The sequence below is a fragment of the Malus sylvestris genome, chromosome 10 (assembly GCF_916048215.2).
Source record: "Malus sylvestris chromosome 10, drMalSylv7.2, whole genome shotgun sequence".
Taxonomy (NCBI): domain Eukaryota; kingdom Viridiplantae; phylum Streptophyta; class Magnoliopsida; order Rosales; family Rosaceae; genus Malus; species Malus sylvestris.
In genome coordinates, this window is record NC_062269.1 from 39735022 (window position 1) to 39759861 (window position 24840).

The following is a 24840-nucleotide window of genomic DNA, read 5'->3' on the forward strand; positions in this document are numbered from 1 at the left end:
ACAAGAACCCCTCGAAGAACATTAGAAAGGGAGAAAAGATAGATTTGGAACATCCCCTCTTCCAAAAGCCATGGATTTCTTTTGCAGTCTAGACAACCCTGTTTCAAAAGCCATGTACCAGTAAGTGAAAATCCACGCTCGAACTTTTTTTTTTTCCGCCATTTGTGTAATAATTTCGAGCTTCATTTTCCATATCAACACAGAGTTTTGTATTCAATTCATAGTTAGAGAGAGAAAGACATAGCTGATAGTTCATGGCCAGAGCTCTGTCGTCAATCCTAATCTTCCTCCGCCACAACCACCATGCCCTGCAAAACACATATACCCAAATCAGATACCTCACAACCGAAACGAAAGATTCTAACTTTACAAAAATTGCTCAACAAATTTGTAAGATTATTATAACAAAACACAGATGATTCATCTCAACAATTTGGAAAAAACATAAAAAAATTGCTCTCAATCACTGATACAGTTATTCTCTTGATTCATCTCGATGAGGAATGGAGAAGGTCTCACCTTTGTTAAGATAAGTGTGTAACCTATTTATGTACTTAACAAGATTAACAATGCCTATGGTGAATCCATGAAAATCTAAAGTTTTCATGATGATAGTTAAACTCGAGAAAAAGCTAACCTTGTTCTGCAGCCTTAGTCTACCAAGTCGAGGACCATCCCTGATTCCATAAATGTCAACGTTGATTTCATAAGGCTCCTCATCAACTAGTTTCATTGCTTATGTGCAAGCATTAATCCCTACACAAACAGACGGATAACGAATTATCAGCAATGTGAACATGTATATCAATATCTCATTTCGGCTTCTGTACTCCATTACAATTGTAAAGTCCAAGCACTTGAGGAAGAACAATTAAAACGAAAACAGTAAAACTCACACTCCACACTCAGAATCCACTTCCCCTCCAAGATACCCATCAAAACTTTAAGGGTTCTTCTGCACGCTCCATTTTCATCTGTCGATGCAATAATATGTGTAACACTAGAATCCCAATTCTTCAAAACTGTAAGTCCAGATAATCTTTCAAATCCAGAGACAGACTCCTACATTTCAAACCAACAATGATTAGTGAAATAATTTAGAACATTTCGATTTTGAAAATGGAAAAAATGAAAAGAAAAAAAAAAGAACAAAGAAAGCGCTCTAAGCATCTCTTTTACTCTCTCTGCATTTGTGAGAGATGAACAACAAAGAATCAAATAAAGGAGAGACCTTGTCAAAATCGAAAATACAAAGGAAAAGGAAATGAGGAGAAGAGAAAAGGGGGAAGGAAGGGGGAAGGGAGAAGGTACCAGCACAAGGAGGAGAAGTAGGGGTTTTATTGTGGAATATTTTCATTAATGTCGGTTAAAACCGACAAAAACATTTTTTTAATAAAAATCGACAAAAACATTTTCATTACTGTTGGTTATAACCGACATGAGTTTTATAATATCCGTCAGTAATTATCCGCCATGAATTAATATGGGTAAAAATCCCCCCAAAATTTCCTCCAAAATTTTAAATTCCCTCCCAAAATTTTAAATTCCCCCAATTCAAAAATACTGTCGGTTATAACCAACCGAAGTTTTATAATATCTGTCAGTAATTATCCGCTAGGAATTTATGTCGGTTATAACCGACAGGTGTTTTCTAATATCCGCTAGTATCCGCCATGAATTTATGTCGGTTATAACCAACAGGATTTTTCTTATATTCACCACTAATTAAATAATGTGTCGGATATAATTTATCCGATAATATTTTTCTAAATCCGCCACCATCATCCGCCACCTAAAGCTAATATTGTAGTAGTGCAAAACTTGTTTGGGCTTTATTCCAGACCTCAAGAGGATGTTGTAGGTGGTGGTAATTGGTGAAAATCGTTGCAATAATGGGAGAATCGACGGCAAGGGTTTCCCGCACCCACCGGTGCGGTTTTCATACTTTCATGGCTAAATTTCTACAATTTTGGGTTGTAATAGTAGAGGGAAGGTTGTGGAACATTTTCCAGGGGGTTAGATAACGTGGTTCGCCGGAAAAAACCGACGAAAAACCACAGGAGAAGATGAAAAGGATCGGGTCGGGTCATAAAGTGGAACCGGGTCGAAGGGATCCCCCGCTCCCTTCTTCTCTCCTTTTTCCTCCTTTCGTTTGTTTCTGATTGGGCCATCCTAACTCTCTCATCTCCTTATTAGTCACACACTTCCTCTCATTTTTCTTTTATCTTCTTTCCTTTACACCTCCACCATCCATTCCTCATTTCCTTTAATCTGGGCCACCCACCGGCACTCCAGATTTTCCCCTCAACATAATCTGAAATTAATTAATTTACTAAAATGTCCTTAACTTTAAATGTTAATAACTCTTTCGTTATAGCTCCAAATCATGTCCCGTTTGCGCCCATGCGTCTGTAGTGACAAGTAAAACGAGAATACGCCAAGAAGATGAGTCTCACATGACACGATGTGGTAGTCAACACAAGTCAACACTTTACCTCGAAGGGCATCTTCATAAACTCACGTGTTAAGATTATAAAATCGTCATTTTTAGAGACAGGCTATTACAATTTGCCTTTATTTTAATTAATTATGCTTGTAATACTAACCTATCCTCTTCATTTGCCTTTATTTTAATTAATTATGCTTGTAATACTAAGCTATGTTATATGCTAAAACGCTGGGTATCCCAACTTCATAGAACTTGACAAATTAGCCATCAATGTATATAACAGAGGTTCAATGGTAAAAACAATATCATTTTGAAATTTTTTAAACAAAGCACCCAATACTTGATCACTTTTTTACAATTTCAATAACTAAATATTAAGTCAGTTTTTTTTTTTTTAAATTTGATAAAACTAAATCTAAGTTTTTTATTTATTTTTAATTTTGATAAAACTAAAACTAATATATTATACAAAAAAAATATTAATATGTATAAAATGATAAATAAAAAAGGCCAAGTAAGGGGCTAGTAAATTAAAATGAGAGCATCAATTAAAAAACCATGATTTTTTTGGGGCAAATAAGAACTTTACTTCTTGAGCAGTAGCATGTGCTCTTGGGACCAGTCCATTTATACAAATTACAACTGGTAATGTTAGGTACCAGTCCATTTATACAAATTACAATTGGTAATGTTAGGTAAACCAAATTTACAAATCAAACGATGTGTCATAAATAGAAAATAAACACATTAATCAATATTTAAATAATAATTCAATTATCAGCAATCATATTATTTGATGTAAAAATTCAATTTGCCTAGCATTAACCAATTGCAATATATGGTCAATAGTGATTTGTTTGAATAAAGATAACTTGCACGCAATCCATCCAATGGAATAATGACCACGCGCATGCAATCCTAATCCAATGGAAGTAGCTATTGATTTGTTGGAATAATGACCACATGATTGCGGCAGCTATTGATTTGTACCGCATGCATGGAATCATATGTAGTAGTTTGGCCGTAGTAGCCATCTTTATACCATCATTGTCTCATGTCAGCTGTTGCAATATTATCTTATCAGAAACTTTAACGAAAAGTTCTCGGTAATGTTCACTTTAACGAAAAACTATATTTTTATATTAAAAAATCAAACATGGTACTATTCACTTTACTCTTTATTTTGTCCTTATCGTTAAAACTCAAATTTTCAAGCAATTTTCATTAGTTTTCCTTTCAATATTTTTATCCTGACGCTAATTATTTGGCTGATCCCATCTTGAAGTCTTTCTTCTCCTATTCTAGTTACAAAAATCATACTCTTATTATATATTTGTTTAATTATTTATGCATTGATGGTCCTTATCTTTATTAGAAAGATGATACAAATAGATGTTAGATGTAATATTACTCTACAGATTATACCATCAAAATAGCGGTAGTCAACCACACAACTTCCCTACACCCTTGGACTTTTCTCGCTCTTCCGTTATGCAAAAGATAATTCCACAACATTATCATGGTAATTCAACCAAGATAAACATTTAAATTTGAGTAATGATATTCATACCATATTTTTATACCATATTTCTATACCACCTTAGGTGGCATCCGATGTAGACAACCACATCATTTGAAAAATTTGCAAAACCCAAGGAAATGAACGAGAAAGACTCCTCGTATAACACAATCATCATTTAATTAACTAGTTTTTTCTTCATTATTAGTTTATTAAATAATCAACTAAATTTAAAAATCTGATTAATTCAAATGATGTGGCTATCCACATCAAATGCCACCTAAGGTGGTATGAAAATGTGGTACAAAACATGGTATGAATAGCATTACTCTTTAAATTTTTCATATTTAATCCACATCATTATATTTGATCCCACGGCCTAGAATTTTTCTCATTCAACGACATCGATTGCATGGACCGGTTATCTAATATTGGGTTCAAACACTAGCACAGATGAAAGGGGTGTGGATTGGAGAATTGTAGCCCTACCAGATTAATACCCAAATCTAACCTTGTCACAATTTATTGCCCCTACTGTTTTTCCATCTTCCTCGGGAACCATACAGAGGAAGTTGGAGATAGTGAGTTTGAGCAACAGAGGACGGCGAGAGAGACATACCACGATATAGAGCAAGAGAGAAAATAGAGAGTGCTGCGGCATTGGTAGAAATTAGGGTTGAAGTCTGGTTTTCCTTTTTTTGTTTCCCCAAGGCTTATCGAAGAAGAAAGCTACGATTGTTCGTGCTACTATTCTCTTGGGAATTTCATTTTTTTGGTTGGATTGGGAATTTCCTTAAGAAGGAAGGAAAAAACAAACAAACCAGAATTAGTGTATCACTGACTTTATAGTTAAGAACAAACCTGAAGTTATTTTGTTCCGTCAAATTCAGCTTTGACGGAATTCCACAAAATTAATTGGTAATATACGGAGTAGTACAACTTACTTATAAATTGTGGAATTTATTCTCAACACGTTCCTTTATATGTGATGAATTTTCAAGCCTAACACGTAAACAACACAACGGGGTGACGTGCAGCGCGTGTGGATGTTTGACTTCACATGTGGAACAACGTACTCTGAAAGCATGAACAAAGTTAAGATTTCACCATAAAACTAATTGGCAATAGGGTAATTTTATTTAGACCCAACAATACTATTTCTACACCCAGCTATAAAAAAACTTTTTATGTAATTCCTATATTATCCCTTATACAAAATAAAATAAGAAACTGAAAATTAAATATTTTTCTATGCCCATTCAACCGAGATAGAACCCACATACATTGCCACCACTCAACCACCACTTCAGACCTCCCTCCCTTTTCCTTCTCCTGCATATAGAAGTAGTTAGGCGAGATTGCTAAATCAGCCATTGCCTTCAACAACCCGACCCAATACAAAATCATTTTGACTCCATTTTGGACTTCTCCAACAAGTCGCTTACGGAGTCGACGATGCCGCTTGGTTTTGCCTATTAACAGCAAGGCCCTATCACGCGCAATAGAAGAAAAATGGAAAGATTCATTGGATGTTGGGTGGAATAGCCACCACAAAGAATTGGTGGGTGTGGGAGAGGTGGGGGAACACATAGAGAATATTAGGGAAAAAAAACAGTCGAGAGGGAGATAGACCCAACAAATACAGGGAAGAGACGCCAGAACAGTCGGGAAATGGGTTTGATGAGTTTTTCTTTTTCCAGTTTATTTATGTTTATAATTTATGAGGGTAAACTAGAGAGTTTAGGTAACAAAATATTAAAGTTGGGTTTAGAGAGAGGAAAACTAGGTCCAAATAAAATTTCTCTTGGCAATATGGAGAGTAACCCAACTTACTTATAAGCTCATGCAAGGTCCCTCCTCCCATCCATGCAAGACCCCTCCTTCCATAATATGAGATTCATTCTCAACAGGGAACGACACACTCGATTAAAATAGGAAAAACAATGAGCTCGTTTGAATGTATTTTTAAAATGACTGAAAACACTTTTTGTGAAAATGTTTTTAGAACCAATCATTAGTAAAAAAGCAAGTAAATGCTGGAAAAACACTTAAAGTGCTTCCAGGAAGAAGCACATAACTGGTGCTTCTTGCAGAAAGCACTTTAAGTGCTTTTGGAATCAAAAAAATATTTTCTCTAAAAACGCTTTCAGTTATTTTAAAAACATATCCAAACGAGCCCAATATCATTTTGAAAAATTTCAAACAAAGCACCCAATACATGGGTATTGGATAGTTACTTGATCACTTTTTTATATTTTTTTTAATAACTAAATATTGAATCAGCTTTTTTTTTTTTTATAATTTCGATAAGAGTAATGCTATTCTTACCACATTTATTTATCATCTTAGGTGGCAGATGATTTGTACAAGCTAAATCGTTTAATTTCAATTTTCTTATTAATTAAAACACTTAAATAAGGAAAATTGTAGACTTCAAAATCTCTCTGGCGTTAGTAACTTAATTGGGTATGAACCCTAATCCGATAGACAAATTTGATTTTGACTCCTAATTCGCATGAAAGCTAATAGGCGTTACTTAATGAAATAATAAAAAAAAATCACGAGATGAACAACCATGGAGTACCAAAGAAGATTGGAGACAAAATACTTGAAGGGGAATGAGGATTAGGGCTACGGGGCATGAGTCTAGAGATAGAAATCAATGGTGATTGTGGTATACGAGTAAATTCTATAAAGATTGACCATAATCATGGAAATCAATAGAAATCAATACAAAAACTGGCATGAAAAAAAAACAGAAAGTGGTAGGAAGAAAAAGCAGAATGGAAAGGGGAAGGAAGAAGGAGACTCCTTGTATACCATAATTATCATTTAATTAACAATCATTTTATTAATTATTGATTAACATTTTGAAATTAAATGCTTATTAATTTAAATGATGTGGCTGTCTACATCATATGCCATCTAAGGTGGTATATAATTGTGATATAAAAACATGGTAAGAATAACATTATTGTTTTGATAACACTAAAACTAATATTTTGATAAAAATATTTGAGCGTACACGTTGTATAACATTATAATTAAAGCATCAATCTAGAAACTATGACCAGTCTCCCACCGTGCTTGAAAAATCAAAGGGAAACTAGGGCCACTTCTTCTTCTTCTTTTTTTTTTTTTTGGTAAGATTGGAAATATTTCATAACCAGGGCCGAAGCCAAAACAATAGGAAGCCCACTTAGAAGGGGCAATGAGGGGAAATACAAACATAAGCAGAAGAGGAGGGTACAGAACACCAGACGCTGCACCAAGAGCAAGGCGTCACCCCTTCCACTGCAAGAAGAACAAAAAATATTAAGGATGGCAAGGAAGGCCATCTTTGTTCAATACATGAACCAACGAAGATGGAGGAGTATCAATCCAAGTTAATCCGCACATCTCCGTACTGCTTCTCAACGCCAAAAAGTGCGCCGTCAAATTGGCCGATCTTGGAACCCAAAACCAGCGGCAAACTTGTTTTTCCCAACAAAGCGAACAGTTTAATTTATACGGTTGTGAAAGTCCAAGCAAACTTTGCTACAATTTGCTACAAAAAGCACAATTTTCAAACCTATTCCAAATTCCAAGCCATTCACGCTGTCCATTTTTTATACATATTTTGACACTTATTTTGTTGAGTTCATTTTGTAATGTATATCAATGATTTTTGAATCGTCTAAATTTCCATTCAACATTCATAAATAATCAATGTAAAAAATTAGACAAATTCTAAAATCATTAATTCAATCGTTTGTAGTGAAGAAAATGAATGAATACATTTTGCAAATAAACACTAAAATGACCATGGATCTAAGTCATATGGTTTGAAGACTGCCAAGACCCACCCCTCAACTCCCGATACCCAGAATTTTTGCAGTTAAATTTTTCATTGGTGAGGTGCATCTCTCTCTAGTAGTCTCTACTGAGAATTGTTCTGTTCGACGGTGATTTAGAAGTCACCGTACCGTTTCTCTCCCAGGTGCATCTCTCCCTCTTGAAAATTGCATAACATTGCTATCATGATTTGATCAGATCTGGAAAAAAAGCAAACTAAAAAATATGAGCATCGGTCGTTTAGCTCCCAATTGCAGAAACATGTGGGCTCCGGCCACCGATCTCGCCGGTCTCTTTATTCACCAACACATCGTCGTCATCTTCTTCTTCAGCTTGATTTTCGAATTTTTCTACTTTGCTCTTTGCTGGGTTTGCGATGGCAAGCGGACGAGCACAGAAGCCGAATGGCTCTCTCCATGCCTGGGTTTTTAGTTTTTATTTATTTATTAATTTGTTTTATTAAAATTTAACAGTGTTAGATGTTGACGTTAAGTAAAAGACACGTGTCAAAAAATTAAAAATAAGACACAAATAAGACAGAGAGTCGGGACAGCAGACCCACAGCCGTACACAACAAGCCCAAAACCGCTTGAACTTCTGAAACTACAATCCCTCGTGAACCTTACCCAACCAATTCTCTCTCGATCTCTGAATACATGCCACGTGCTATAGTGCATGGTTGTCCTGCACTAAATGACTAAGTAAATATTATTGGTACACAAGAAGACCAAAACCAATTCACCTTCTGAAACTACAATCCCTCGTGAACCTTACCCAATTCTCTCTCGATCTCTAAATACATGCCACGTGCTATAGTGTATGGTTGTCCTGTACTAAATGACTACGTAATATTCCTCGTCAAACCCTTAAGGACAGTAAATATCCGACCGTAAACTGTCGGTTATATACGACAGAAATTGATTTTTATCTGATACTAACTAAATTATGTGCTGGATATCTTTTATCCGACAAAATATCTCATTAACCGCCACCATCATCCGACATTTAAAGCTAGTATACACATTATAAAAGCAAAGCCAATACAACGTATTATTCAGAGTCAAGTAACCATGGCTTCTATGTCAGCTCCACTCGTCACCTCCGCCACAAGTATCATCCCCGCAACTTCTCTCTCCCCTTTCTCCCAAAAGTATCACCGAATATCCTCATTTGGAAACCCTAGGCATTCCAATTTACAAGCTGTCTCATGCAAAGCCACAAATAATAGTAGTGACCAAAACAAAAACCCTTCCACTAGCTCCAACGATCACGACCATGAAAACCCTTCTCCAGTAAACCTAGACAGAAGAAATGTACTTATAGTTCTCGGAAGCCTATACGGTGGAGTGGCTGGTTTTGGCAGTTAAAAATAAGAGCATCGGTCGTTTAGCTCCCAATTGCAGAAACATGTGGGCTCCAGCCACCGATCTCGCCGGTCTCTTTATTCACCAACACATCGTCGTCATCTTCTTCTTCAGCTTGATTTTCGAATTTTTCTACTTTGCTCTTTGCTGGGTTTGCGATGGCAAGGCGGACGAGCACAGAAGCCGTATGGCTCTCTCCATGCCTGGGTTTTTAGTTTGTATTTATTTATTAATTTGTTTTATTAAAATTTAACAGTGTTAGATGTTGACGTTAAGTAAAAGACACGTGTTAAAAAATTAAAAATAAGACACAAATGAGACAGAGAGTCCGGGACAGCAGACCCATAGCCGTGCACAACAAGCCCAAAACCGCTTGAACTTCTGAAACTACAATCCCTCGTGAACCTTACCCAATTCTCTCTCGATCTCTAAATACATGCCACGTGCTACAGTGCATGGTTGTCCTGCACTAAATGACTAAGTAAATATTATTGGTACACAAGAAGACCAAAACCAATTCACCTTCTGAAACTACAATCCAATTCACCTTCTGAAACTACAATCCCTCGTGAACCTTACCCAGTTCCCTCTCGATCTCTAAATACATGCCACGTGCTATAGTGCATGGTTGTCCTGCACTAAATGACTAAGTAAATATTATTGGTACACAAGAAGACCAAAACCAATTCACCTTCTGAAACTACAATCCCTCGTGAACCTTACCCAATTCTCTCTCGATCTCTAAATACATGCCACGTGCTATAGTGTATGGTTGTCCTGTACAGGGACGGAGCCACCTTGGGCTCAGAGGGGGCAGATGCCCTACTCAGTTTATTGGCAAACAAAAAAAATGTACATGCTTGTGACATTAGTAAGGTATATAACTTGTTTACTTGCTTGTGACATTAGTATTAACTCTTTCAATTGCAATTGCCAATGTTGAAAGAGCATTTTCAGCCATGAACTTTTCGAAGAATTGATTGAGAAATTGGATGGGAGATAAATAAATGAATGATAACATGGTTATTTTTATATAGAGAGATATTTGATGGTATTGGTAATGAAGTTGCCATGCAAAGCTTTCAAATCATGAACACGCGTCAAGAGATATTGTAGTATTTTGTATGAAAAATCTTATAGATTAATAAATAAGTATTTGTTTAGTAAATTCTCTAGCTTTTTATTTTGTGACGTTGTTGTTTAACAAAACTCCCATCCATACAGATTTCTAGCTTCGTCCTGGTCCTTTACTAAATGACTACGTACTATTCCTCGTCAAACCCTTAAGGACCGACCACGTGTGTACGGCCTTCCACCTGTGCAAAGAAAAGTAAAACCTAGAACACATTATAAAAGCAAAGCCAATACAACGTATTGTTCAGAGTCAAGTAACCATGGCTTCTATATCAGCTCCACTCGTCACCTCCGCCACAAGTATCATCCCCACAACTTCTCTCTCCCCTTTCTCCCAAAAGTATCACCGAATATCCTCATTTGGAAACCCTAGGCATTCCAATTTACAAGCTGTCTCATGCAAAGCCACAAATAATAGTAGTGACCAAAACAAAAACCCTTCCACTAGCTCCAACAATCACGACCATGAAAACCCTTCTCCAGTAAACCTAGACAGAAGAAATGTACTTATAGGTCTCGGAAGCCTCTACGGTGGAGTGGCTGGTCTTGGCAGCGACCCCTTCGCTGTTGCAAAGCCAGTGTTGCCGCCTGACCTAGCCAAATGCGGACCTGCGGACTTTCCAAGTGGAGCAGTCCCGACCAACTGTTGCCCGCCAACGTCCCAAAAAATCGTAGACTTCAAATTCCCCTCCCCTACCAAACTCCGCGTCAGGCCGGCAGCTCACACCGTGGATAAAGCCTACATCGAAAAATATTCAAAAGCCATCGAGCTCATGAAAGCCCTCCCGGACGACGATCCGCGTAGCTTCACCCAGCAAGCCGATCTCCACTGTGCCTATTGCGACGGCGCGTACGACCAAGTCGGCTTCCCCAACCTCGAGCTCCAAATCCATCAATGCTGGCTTTTCTTCCCCTTCCATCGTTACTACCTATACTTCTACGAAAGAATCTTGGCCAAACTCATAGACGATCCGACCTTCGCGTTGCCGTTTTGGAACTGGGACGCGCCAGCTGGCATGCAACTCCCTGCCTTGTTCGCTAACCCAGACTCTCCGCTTTACGACGAGCTCCGCGCTGCCAGCCATCAGCCGCCGACTCTCATCGATCTTGACTTCAACGGCACGGATGAAACAATGTCCAAGGATGCTCAAATCGACGCCAACCTCAAAATCATGTATAGGCAGATGGTTTCCAACTCCAAGAAACCGCTGTTGTTCTTTGGTTCGCCCTACAGGGCTGGCACTGAACCAGATCCAGGGGGCGGTTCAATCGAAACGACCCCACATGGTCCGGTTCATTTATGGACCGGAGATAACACGCAACCTAATTTTGAAGACATGGGGAATTTTTACTCCGCTGGAAGGGATCCAATATTTTTTTCGCACCATTCGAATATAGATCGAATGTGGAATATTTGGAAAAGTATAGGGACTAAAAATAAAGATATTAACGATAAGGATTGGTTGGATACGGGGTTTTTGTTTTATGACGAGAATGCTGAGCTTGTTAGGGTCACGGTGAGGGACACTCTTGACAATAAAAAGCTAGGGTATACGTATGAAGATGTTGAGATTCCATGGCTCAAGTCTAGGCCGACGCCACGTCGGACAAAGCTTGCGAGAAAGGCAAAGGCGGCTGGAGTGGCGAAGGCCGCTGAGACGGCGTCATCAGGGAAGGTGGTGGCGGGTAAAGATTTTCCAATAAATTTGGAGACGAAGATAAGTACGGTGGTGTCAAGGCCGAAGCCGAAGAAGAGGAGCAAGAAGGAGAAAGAGGATGAGGAGGAGATATTGGTGATTCAGGGGATTGAGCTTGACAAAGATGTGGCTGTGAAGTATGATGTGTATGTGAATGACGTGGACGATGAGGATGCGGCACCGAGTGGACCCGACAAGAGCGAGTTTGCTGGGAGTTTTGTGAGTGTGCCACATAAGCAGAAGGAAAAGAGCAAGAGTTGTTTAAGGTTGGGGTTAACGGACCTGTTGGAGGATTTGGGTGCTGAAGATGATGATAGTGTGGTGGTGACTTTAGTGCCCAGGTACGGCGCTCAGGCTGTTAAGATCGGTAGCATCAAAATTGAGTTTCTTGCTTGAACAAACTGTGCTGAAACCTTTTCAGTTTCTAGTTAATGTGATCATTTTTTTCCTCAATCTATATTTTAAAATTATACCAAATTAAATTTGTAATGTTGCTAGCCACATAATCTTTCAACTACAATGTGAGCACATTCTCTCAGAAGCGACTTTACGTGCGACTTGCTAACATTTGAAGTTTTGATCATAAGAAGAATAGAATTATGTCAGTGGACAAGACAATTTCAAAAGAGTAATGTTAGGTAGACTAAAATTGTAAACTAAATAATGTGTCACCATAAGAAATAAGTCCGTTAATCAATACTTAAGTAATAGAGTAATGCTAGGGAGACTAAATTTGTATATTAAATTTTGGAAACTAAAGGTGTTTGGACCCAAATTTACACCATCAGCTCATGCAATCAAGGTCGTTGAGTGAGCATAGTTTCACACCGTCAGATGAAAAGTGGAGATAATTCATTTTGTTATTATTAAAGGAAAATGTTATGGTGTTTTATCATAATTATCTTTTAATAATAATTTATTATGAAAGATGAGATATGTATTTCCAACTGGAAACATGGCAGCACAATTCAAGCTGATTTGGATGTTTTTGCATGTGAATGTGTGGGTGAGATCAGTGTGGTTGACTGATAAGTGGTGTGTTGCAAACTGATTATTGTCTATTCAAAGTATGGTGAGGATCAGGATGCATGCATCGGTAAAGATTATGATGGTAAAGATTATGAAGAAGCCTAAATAGGTTTGGTTTCTAATGTGATGTGATAAGCCTAACTTTAATTAGGTTTGAGAGGTCAAGGAACAAATCCCACAGATCAATTTGAAGGATATGCCTTGGCTTTTGACGTGGATCAAGTTCAGTTCCGCGAATTAGAGTTGCAGTTGGACTCTACAAAATTATCTGGCCGCACCACACAACATTTGCTTCCAAATATAGAGTCGCGGACAACATTCAATCTCTCTCCAATTCAACACACAAACTGCCTTGCGCAAACTCTCGCTCGACTCAAAACCTCCCAATAACCTTGAGATTTTTATTTTCTTTTTTCCGCTGACACATCTTCAGTTTGGATAAATAACACTGTGAAGGCAACCGGCGACATCTTCAGTTTAGATAAACAACACTAGAGCCGTAGAATCAACCGATCAAGGAACACCTTCAGTTTGGATAAACAGCACTGCTTCTCGATCGACTGATTACCTATCCAAGTCCCAGTCGACAAGGATTTTTAAGTCCTTGTTGGTAGAGGTCATCTCATTAGCCTTCTCGGCGAAGTGAGGTGTTACCAGGTTACTACATTCGGCACGTTGAAAGCCGAATCTAATATTGAACTTCGTAGAACTAGCAGCCTTGTCTTCAGGCTCTAGAACCTGAAGGCCAAGACATGTTCATTCCTCGGCCGTAGTTGCAAGACCAAGACGTTAACAGCGTGCTCAACACAACATCAACACATTTTACTCCCCGACCAAGCTCGATCGACGAGTTGTGATGCCCCACACATAACCGAAGGATGTAGTTAGCTTATTCATTACTCGGTCTGTGCGCCACGTAGAATTGGTAGTTTTTAGGATAAATAAAAGGACATGAAAGTTGATGATTGATTTATTACTTAAGTGTTGATAAACATGCTCATTTTTATTGGTGACACATCATTTAGTTTGTATATTTTCTCTCCAAATTTAGTCTCCCTAGTATTACCCTAAGTAATAATCTAATCATCAACTTTCATGTTATTTAGTTTATAAAATTTAGTCTACATATCTACATGCCTTATGCATTTTGAGACAAAAAATGAGTACCCTGCACTACATGCCAACGTTTCACAGGCCTTATGAACATACAACACCAAGAAAAATGGAGATACGATGCAACCAAATCCCAATAAAAGAATAAAGAGAAAAACTGATATTAAATATTAAATGGAACACTTCTTCTACGGAATTGCAACACTTTCGGTACTGTTCATTTTTTAATAAAAAAACACATTTTTACTTTTTCCTGGTACTATTCACTACATTTTTATTTGTCATTTTTCATTAAAACTAAAGTTTTTTTGAAATTTTCGTTAGTTTTCTTTTCTTCTAGTTTGAACACTAAAATTTAAATTAGATTTTAATACTAATTGAAATGCCAAAGTAAATTTGAATAAACAAAACAACGGATAAAAAGTAAATTTGGAATGAAAGTTGTGATAAAATCTAAACATTGGTGACCTAAACTAAGGGGAAATTTGGTATTCGAGTAATTTTATTTTATAAATTTCTTTTGATGTGCTTTTATGAGTTGTAATGGGGTGTTGGGGTTTGGTGATGGTGGCGACGATCATTGCAGAAGTGGTGGCAATGATCATTGCAAAAGTGGTGGCAACAACGGCATCGTTTTTCAATTTGTTTTTATATTTTTTTTAATAATACATGCATCCTTCACGAGGTCATGTATCTTTACTTTATTAATTTCATAATTATATTTAATATCTTAATATTTATTTTGAATTATAGATCATTTGGTCATTCAAATATATTAAATAATTGTGTTTTATAAAAAAAAATTAATTAGTACTCACAATGTCAATTTATTTCATACATTTGTGTTTGTACCATATTTAGGGCCTTCGTATTTAGACATCGTATAAATACTCGGGGACTCAAATGTAATTATGTAATAAAGGAGGGGGCAAATATGCAAAATGGGGAAGAGCCCTTATTCTATAAAAGGGCATCCTCACCCTCACAAGGGGAAGCCCTCTCACCATCACAAAGCTTATCTCTCTCAATCTCTCATGCTCACAAACAGAGAGCCCTTTCAAACTCTCTCTTTCTCTGGCGGACTCCCCCTCACCCTTGTAATCCATACATACAGTCAGAGAAATACAATCAGTGTGGACGTAGCCCAAACCTTGGGGTGAACCACGATACATATTGTGTTATTTACTTTCTTGCAGATTCACAGTCACTACAAAACCCATGTCTTTCGTTTCAGCTCCCGGTCACGATGGCATCGATGGAAAAACAATCAGTCACTTCTGCTCACACGGACTGATGATCCACCGACACTAACTGCTCCAAACTCGAGCCCGTCTCGGTTCCCAGACTCTCCCTATCTGCCCACACGGACCTGAAGGAATTATTTTGTGAAAACATGTTCATTTGAGCAACATCATATAGCATGCAATTAACAATTAAAGGCGGAATCATGCTTGTATGTACTCAAAAACAAAACATGACCATGAAATTCAAAGCCTAGTAGATTGGTGAACCAATAATCAACTCAAAAACAAAGTGAGTTGAAAAATACCTTTGTAGATTCCTCTTTGCATAAGCAAAGGCTAATCACCCAAAGAGATAGGGCCTTCATTCCTTGTTTCTTAGATCCATGGATTTGGATGGAAAAATAGGTTTCTCCAAGTTCCCAAAATAGGGAACCTCTAAGTCTCTTCACCAAGGTTTTATTGTAGAAGAAATGAGTGACCTTGGAGTAGTAGGATTGCTAGATGTACCCTCCAAGGTGTTGGCCTCTTTAGAGAGAAAATGGAGAGACAATTCTCACCAATTTTCCCCCAAAATAAACCCTTTTAACACTTAATGAATATTTAGTTATAAAGTCATTTATATAGTCACTTCTTTAAGTGACCTAAATAACCAAAACCCTAATTCATCACACTATGGCCGGCCATTTAGGGGATTTTGGGCTTTTGGGCTTTAATGAATCTTCATTCATTAAATTGTCATACAACTTAAGTTAATGGGCTTGACGTTCGAAGCCCATTGGGCCTTAAGGTCCAAAACTATCCCGAAGTCTTTAACGAACTTATTCGTTTGATTAATTAACATATTAATTAATCCTTGCCATAAATAAATGATTAAACCATTTAATCATTCTTACTCATTTCCGTTTAATCTTCAATCTCCACCTTTTATGGTGTGCGATCCATTAGGTTCCTTTTAGCAAGGTAGTGGGCGATTAAAACCATTTTACATCGATTGTGAATTGAAACTATTTTCAATTCTCCCTTTAGTGATTACACACGTTTAGGGCTTCCACAAACCATGAGTGACACCTAGCAGCATATCATGGTTACCCAAGCTAATCAGAAGAGGATAGAGAACCTATTCAGTTTGGGATTACAAATGCAATACGGTCCTTCTCTAATCTAATACTCTTGACCACATTGTTTGGTATGATAGTTTATTTATTCATGTCTACTATCCAATGTGATTCATGTGCTTATATGATTTCCTTGAATGTGATTTGGAACGCATTCCCTAATCTCATTCATACTCTGGCCAGAGATTCCAAATCATATCATAGAGTATTCTCCCTCAACTGTTTGAAGGTTAGAGATCCCTTGTTGCGCATTCACTTGTCTCCATAGCTAAGTGGCTTAACCCCAACGATGTCGTGGACACCCCGAGGGGGTGACTTTGACATAATCAAAGATCAAGGACTTAACCACAAGACAACTGTGATGCCTCAGGTCAAATGACTACTTTGCATTATCCCAACCATGAGTTCTCATGTGACATGGAATATAAGAACTCTTCGTTGATCACGTTCAGTGAACTCATTCTCTATTGAGCACCTACGTACTTGTCTTGATGTCACACACACCAATGACTCGAGACTAATCACTCTCCCTGAGAGAAGACATAGTACGTACTGATCTTAACGGACTGTCAACGCCCAATTGACAATCCTATGATCAGGAACGTTTAGGATGTGTCTACGAAAGAATGGTCTCATGAATCTAACTTCATTAGATTACATTCTCCCAATCACATATTCCTTGGACTTTATCGTTTAAGCATATAACATTTATATGAGACGGCTCAAACAATAATGTATGCCCTTTATATGTAAAACTAGATTAGTTTAACATGTGAAATGTCCGTAAAGTATCATCACATGATTGGCTTTAGGGCACATTTCCAACAATCTCCCACTTGCACTAGAGCCAATCAGCTAGGTCATCTTGATGATACCTCTTCTGTAGTCATTTCATAAATGGCTGAATAGTAGGCCTAGACAGTGGATATCTATATGTGTTATCCACAGAAGCAACCTTGAGAATAACGACGTCACCATTATACATGATTCTCAATCATGTGGTTCAGTCTCTCATTTGTGTTCGGATCTTGATGAGACCTTGATTCCCAGGCTTGAGCTATCGCCCCATTAGTGTCATACACTTTCTGGTTGGAATCGAATAGAGAGTTCATAAATGAACTTTCCCATCCAAACAACATTGTTGTAAACTTCTATATGGCAATATATCTTGCATTCATAATGGAACACACTAAACTCATTACTTTCATGTTTCCATCCAAATATCTCTTTAGTCATAATAAAGAGATATTTGTTTATCTCTTCATTCATAATGAAGAAACATCCAATGATGGATCAGATTCATAATCTAATACATTTACGCTTCCATTACGTTACTCTAATTCTTCCTCATTCTTTGAGGAATCTATCCTTAAGTATTTCTTAAATACTTAAGGACTCACTTGACAGTTGCCACGGTTCTGATCCTGGGCTTGCACTGATATCGTCTTGTACCGTTCTAGGTACAACTCATATCAATGTTTTTCATACAATATGAAATACATAAATCACCTTTCTGCTTATGCATAAAGGATTCAATTTACGCATTATTTCTATGGGAGTCAAAGGGTACGTTCCCTTTGAGAAGGGCAACTTGCTAGTCTCACTAGAATCGTCCTTCTTATTGAAGTTTATCATCATATGAGAAACTTCCTAGCATCCATTGTCTATTATTAGGGATTGATATAATCCAATTATATCATGAAATATATCATTATAGATTTCCATCCCATGTATATAGACTATATCTCCCATATACATTCTATCTTCATATAATGTATTAAAGTCATAACTTTAACGAAGAAGTATTCTTTTCATTTCCAAAATTAATATATCATATATACTTAAATTTTAGGAACATGATTAACTCCCACTAATCTTTTGTAAAACTCGTAAACAAAAGATTCATTTACATCTTGATGAGAAATCAAACGATTTGATCCTTTTTCCTCATAAAATGCAAATAGCTCCCACTAACTTGCTAAGATCCATGATGGATGGATCTCTACAACTTACATGTCTTGTGATTTATAGTTTTGGACATATATTATCAAGACTATCTTAATAATGGTTTCGGAAACCCATATTATGTCAAAACATTGAATCACCATTTTAGTTGTAGCTAGCAATCTTCGAATTAATTGAAACCAAGCCTATCTCAAAGATGGTTTCTTCAAAGTCAACCATTCTCTTTGATTGTAGTTACCTTAAGCTACCAATTAGCTATGAAGGTTTCATTATTTCGAGTCAAATGATACTTTACCATTTCCTTGAGTATATATCGTTTATGCACTCAATGTAGTCATAAGGATTTTCATTCTTATCGACTACCTTGGAGCTTGTGGTATAGGAACTAGGTTGTTATATTTGTTGATTACTATCTTGTCTCTCAAAGAACCCATTCTTTGAGTTCTATCTCTCGTTCATTTGCTTTTAGGCAAATCACATTGTAGAATTACAATGAACTACCCAACAAAACAACATTTGTTAGTTGGTTTATAGAAGCGATATCCAAAAGTTATTTTAAGGATATCCTACAAGATTGTTATCAAACAAATATTGCTTATTAGCACACAACCCCAAATCTTTAACATGCTTAAGATTTGTCTTTCTTTTCCAACTACATCTTATGGAGTCATGAAAATATTGGAAGATCTTCTCATCGACAATCATATTGTTTTAGAAGTATATATTGAAGGGAAATTTATGAGTTTCATGTGGGATTTCTAGATGACTAGCATGCATATACAATTCAAAATTTATATACATGAGCAACGGAAGCATGTTATCAAATAAAATCAAAGCTATAGTCATGCAAATCCCCTTCAAGGTTCATAGGTTTATATATAATGCATCAAAACATTTTAAAGAATCAAGAACAAAGTCAAGGAATAGATCTATACCTCTTGATCTTGATTTTAGACCAAGGATGGACCACCTCCAAGCTCTTTGCTCCTTGAAATCCTTGAGCCTAGCTTCCCTCCTTGCCTCCTCCACTTTGAAAGAATGAGTGCTCCTAGGTTCTCTTCAAGTTTCCAAAGTAGGAAACCTCTAAAGATCCTCACCCACTAGTGTAATGAGAAGGATGAAGGAATAACCAAAAGGGTGAAAGATTGTTAGCTATTTTTCCCTTAAGGTGGCCGGCCCTTGTGAGTATTTGAGAGAGTTTTTCTTTAGCCTCTTTGTAGTTCTAAACACACAAAAAAAAACCCTTATGAAACATTTGCTATAAAGTTCCTTTTATAGACAAAAGAAACCTAGTCAACAACTTGACTATTCTTCTCTCCTAAACACCTAAAGTGGCCGGCCCTTGTAGTGTTGTTTGGGCTTTGGGCTTTTATTATTTCAAGTCATCCAATGCTTGAATGAAAGCCCAATGGGTTTAGGCCCAATGGGCCCAATTAAACCCGAACGTTTCTTTAAGCCCAAAACGATCTTTATCGCTTTTATGATTTCTTTAGACTTTTCTAAATTAATCACAACACATAATTAATCCAATTAATTGTTTCCATCATCCATTAATTACTCACTACAATAGTGTATTGGTGAACAATCTTTTAGGTTCTAATTAGCAAGGCAGTGAGGTAATTGGCACTAATCCAATTAATTCAATCACTTAGTGAATTGAAACTTCATTTCAATTCACCATTCTTCTTTGATGACTACATTTAATCATCTAGAAGAACTCACAAGCTATGAGTGACATCTAACCATATGTCATAGCTACCCAAGCTAATGTAGAAGTTTATTCAGAGAACCTATTCAGTTAGAATTACAATGTAATTCGATCCTTCTCTAATACAATACTCTCAATCACATCATTAGGGTATGGATATATTATGTCAAACCCCTAATGTGATTATTCCTTCTTATATGATTCATTTGAGTCGTATAGGAACGCATTCCTTTTAATACGCTCGATACTTCGGCCGAAGATTCTCGAATCATATCTTAGAGCATTCTTCCTCTCTTACCGAGGATTAGAGATTCCTTGTTGCGCATACACTTGCCTTCATGACTAAGTGGCTTAACCCCAATCATGCCGTGGACACCCTCGAATGGGGAGACTTTGACATAATCAAAGATTAAGTACTTAGCCACAAGACAACGACGATGCCTCAGGTCTAAGGACTACTTACATTATTCCAACCATTAGAGTTACTTGCTTGACATGTGAGTAGACCTCCATGCAAGTACTCTCGTTCGATTGTGTTCAGTGAACTCATTCCCCTAATGAGCACCTACATACTTGTCTTAGTGTCACAACACGAATGGGATGAGACTTTCCATCCTTCCATTTGAAGCAGACACAGTATGTACCAGTCTACGCATTGTCAGTATCCCTCCGACAATCCAATGACTAGGAACCTTTTAGACATTTGGTTATATGAAGAAGGTCTCTGTAATCTAACATCATTAGATTACTTCTTCAATCAATCTATTGTCCATGGATACACTATTTAGGACATATATCGTTCATTGAGATAGTCCTAATTCGTGTTTTTGCCTTTGATGTATAAGATTCATCCATACATCCATTCATTTGTCCTGAAAGATTTCTTCCAAAGATTGACTTTCAGGGCATATTTCCAACAATCTCCCACTTGCACTAAAGTCAATCACTAGTGTATCTTATACATCTTAGCTGAGAGAGCTTATGGTCGTAGGTTAACTTGGTTATGTATTAATTCCTTTTATTATTTAAAAGGGATTTACTTATCAAATGTTTCCAAAAACATTTGATGATGTCTCTTCATCGTGTTCGAATATTTTGATGAGACCTTGATTCCACGGCTTGAGCTATCGCCCCATTACGTCGTAGTATCCTACTAACGACCTTATGGTTTGGATTCAATCATTGGTTCTATAAGAACCTCTTCATTCAAAACACCTTTTTGAAGCAGTTTCTAAAACTATATATCGACATATATTTCGTTTGTATACTTTATACAAACGTTGCTCCAATCTTGAGACCATTGTAGTACAATACTAACAATTCATTCATATGATTAGTACTTCATCCATTATGAAGTTCCATTTGTTAAAATGGCTTATCTTTCACTTTGGTTAATCAACCTAAGTGAATGCACGCTTCCAGAGTCCCACTCTGATGTTTCTTTCTTAAAGGCAATAATACTCTATCAGTTGCTTTGGTTCTGATCCTGGGATATAGTAATATCTTAAAGTGACAACCCGTGTGGTTTCTTCATCTTTGGATATCTACTTCACAAGTCAATACATGTGTCCCTTTTGTGATTTTATGACACATTCATTATAAGGGTTATGAAAGTGATTTTCTATCATATAGTAAAATGCTTTCTTAAATCTCCAACATCTGAGATTTAATTCCATATAACATTATTGAAATAGCCTTGCTATATCAATAAGTCCAATTTCAAGTCTATACTTCAAAATTGACCGTGTCATATTTTGTCATTTTTCGAGTAACATCTATGTTTAAGTAAGTCTATCAAATAGACTTTATTCATATCTTTGTTGCTCAAATTATGACATCACTCCCACTGGTCTTGTTTGTAACTTAGCATTCCTTCAAAATTAACAATTATAATTTCTTGATTTGAATGCATATTGCTCCCATTAACTTAAATGAATCATACACAAGAGAATTCCTTCTCAAGTAATTCCAAAATGTGTGACTTGTTTCATTAAGTCTATTCATTTAAATCATATGGTGTCATACATCATATTTCACGTTTTAGTCATACTAAGACCTTTAATGTAGTCATATAAGAATTATCTAAGTCTTTAGTGGAACATAGCTCCTTCTAAGGACATAGAAACTCAACCATTCCTTCTAGGTGGTTGTTTTAATTCTTTATCAAAACTACATAGAGCAATATCGTTACATGAGATGTCGAATTTGGATTGTCTTGTTGTTAAACTATATGTTGTGACTCATTTTGAAACTTATTCCCTTTTGTTTCATCAACTTGTCCATATGCTTTGTTATTAGCTTGTTCTCATAAAAAGAGAATGATGGACAACTCCCAACATATAACCATTTTATGCTAGGTTGACGAAACCAACATTCAAAGACTATTCTTTAAATGTCTCACAACATAGAATTTTAACGTTTGAAGAGCTTGAGTTCTTTTAACAATTAAAATTACAAACTCTTAATAATAGTCAAGTACTATTATTCATTTAGACAACTATAAACCAATCACATTCAAGTTTATATCCATTTTCACACCTCCCACTATTTCTCATGACTTTAATGAGAAATCACTTTATACATTCAAAATGTATAAAATTGGAATATATTGGAAGAAGACATTGTGTAGTAGCTTAAAACATTTCAAGCTTATTTGTTTCAATCTTCACTAAGTTAATGTCTTGTTATTTAAGTGACTAAAGTCTTTAAACATTTTATAGATTTAGACACTTCTTTCTTGGTTTCATCACTAACACAATTGACATTTTAAAACAATTTTAAAGAATGCCCAATATGTTGTTCAAAACTACTAATTGAATCAAGAGTGATCTTGATCATTGTGATTTAAGTGATTAACCTTATAAGAAACCTTTTTCTTATTACGTATATCATTGTGATATAACTCTTGTATCTCATCTAGGATACAACAAGACAATTTTCAATTCATAACACTTTTTTAAGGAAATAGTATATTAAAAAGGCATTCATCACATTACATGATAATTCAAACATTCATAATGTTTAATACAATAATTATTAGCTCTAAACATTTAGAGACTAATATAAATACCTTTATACATTTAGGCATTAATAGTGGTCTTCCATCATATGAAGCCACATAATAAGTTCTTATCAAAATAAGAAAGTTTAAAGACAATCTTTAATGCCTAACAAACTTCCTAAGTAGTGAGCAAAAAACATAGTAGCCGAACCCTTCACCACATTTTCTTTGCTTGTTCTTCTTCTACTTGGCTTCTCCACCTATATACAATTATACAAGTGATTAGCGCTTTATATCAAATATAAATATTTAGAAGATCTAACATTTAGAATTGAAGATAGGAACATAAACCATACCTTGTGGTTTGTCCTTAAGACTTGCAAGATATAACCTGCAATTCCTCCTCCAATGCCCCTCCTTTCCACAGTGGTGGCAAGTCCCTTTGGGCTCCATTGCCTTCTTTTTCTTCACTCCCCCTTTCGGCTTAGGAGTGGGTGACTTCTTCTCCTTCCCTTTGCCTTTGCCTTGCAGCATGGCCTTGGAAGAGGATGGCTTGTTGTAGGCTACTGCAGCAGTCCCTACAACGTTCTCTTTCTTCATAGTCTTCTCGGCAGTTACTAACATATTTAGTAACTCAGAGAGAGTACTATCCATCTTATTCATATTGTAGTTCATTACGAACTGCGCAAATGAATCAGAAAGAGAAGCCAATATAAAGTCCTGGGCCAATTCCCCGTCAAGTGGAGTACCAAGGTTCTCCAATTGTTCAATGAATCCTATCATCTTCAGTACATGTTGGTGTACTGGAGCCCCTTTGACCATCTTGGTCTTCACAAGCTCACAGACAGTGCTAAAGCGACGGTTGCGCGTCCCTTCGCCATATAACTCCGTAAGATGGAGTATTATGGAAAATGCACTGTCCATGTCCTCGTGCTGTCTCTGTAGCTCCTCATTCATGGAAGCCAACAGATAGCACTTGGCTTGTGTGTCATCCTCAACGTGCTTGTCAAACTTAGCACGTTCATCCTCTGTAGCCTCAGGGCCGAGAGGTATGTGAGGTGGAGGCTTGTCTAGTACGTAAACAATCTTCTCCAATGTTAGGAGAATCTTGACATTACGATACCATGATGGGAAATTGTGCCCTTCAAGGCAATGTTTGTCGAGTATTTTCGCGAGTGTGCTTCCAACCATATCTATATACATAAACAATTAAAATAATTAGATTGATTGTTGATTAAGTCAAACGATTCGGGTCTTTAAACCGAATGACACCACCCACCATTTTTGGCAAATTCCATATCCCCCATAATGGAATCCGGGAGATTTCAAAGAAAGCTCCTAGCGGGTTATGGGAGGCTCACTATTACCAAGCCCACCTCACGATTATACGATATCGGCTAGCAACAATAATAATGAGAGAGTACGCTTACTCATTTGCAACAACCTTTTGCAATTACCCATCTTTTTGGCCTCTAGAGAACAATGCCTCACGATTATACGATATTGGCACCATTTCTCTTAGTTAAGTTCTTTCCCACCATGCTGGTTTAGATAGGGGTTCAAGCATGACCTCACGATTATACGATATTGGCCATACTCGTTGCCTATCTTCACCTCATCAAATGTTTTTAAATAAACTCCTCCTGAATATAAGCATGCACTTTGTCA

General features: G+C 36.8%; 1 protein-coding gene and 3 long non-coding RNA genes across 5 annotated transcripts; 1 reads left to right on the forward strand and 3 right to left on the reverse strand.

Moving 5' to 3' along the window:
• On the reverse strand, positions 1-1074 carry LOC126587666 (uncharacterized). The gene is made up of 3 exons (XR_007611145.1): positions 897-1074; positions 638-756; positions 1-308 (listed from the first exon to the last, which is right to left on the reverse strand). It is a non-coding gene; the product is annotated as an uncharacterized LOC126587666 (long non-coding RNA).
• Positions 1075-7686: 6612 nt separating this feature from the next.
• Positions 7687-8670, reverse strand: LOC126587669 (uncharacterized). Its single transcript, XR_007611149.1, has 2 exons — positions 8545-8670; positions 7687-8396 (listed from the first exon to the last, which is right to left on the reverse strand). It is a non-coding gene; the product is annotated as an uncharacterized LOC126587669 (long non-coding RNA).
• A 175-nt stretch (positions 8671-8845) lies between these two features.
• LOC126587660 (polyphenol oxidase, chloroplastic-like) lies at positions 8846-12538 on the forward strand. Of its 2 annotated transcripts, none has more exons than XM_050252748.1 (2): positions 8846-8901; positions 10590-12538. In XM_050252748.1, the coding sequence occupies exons 1-2, from the start codon at positions 8873-8875 to the stop codon at positions 12391-12393; spliced, it is 1833 nt and encodes a 610-aa protein (XP_050108705.1). In that variant the 5' UTR covers positions 8846-8872; the 3' UTR covers positions 12394-12538. The 2 variants fall into 2 exon arrangements, with proteins under 2 accessions (XP_050108705.1, XP_050108706.1); XM_050252749.1 differs by having other exon boundaries at positions 8873-9100; positions 10789-12538.
• Positions 9458-9902, reverse strand: LOC126587667 (uncharacterized). Its single transcript, XR_007611146.1, has 2 exons — positions 9858-9902; positions 9458-9688 (listed from the first exon to the last, which is right to left on the reverse strand). It is a non-coding gene; the product is annotated as an uncharacterized LOC126587667 (long non-coding RNA).
• Positions 12539-24840: the final 12302 nt, after the last annotated feature.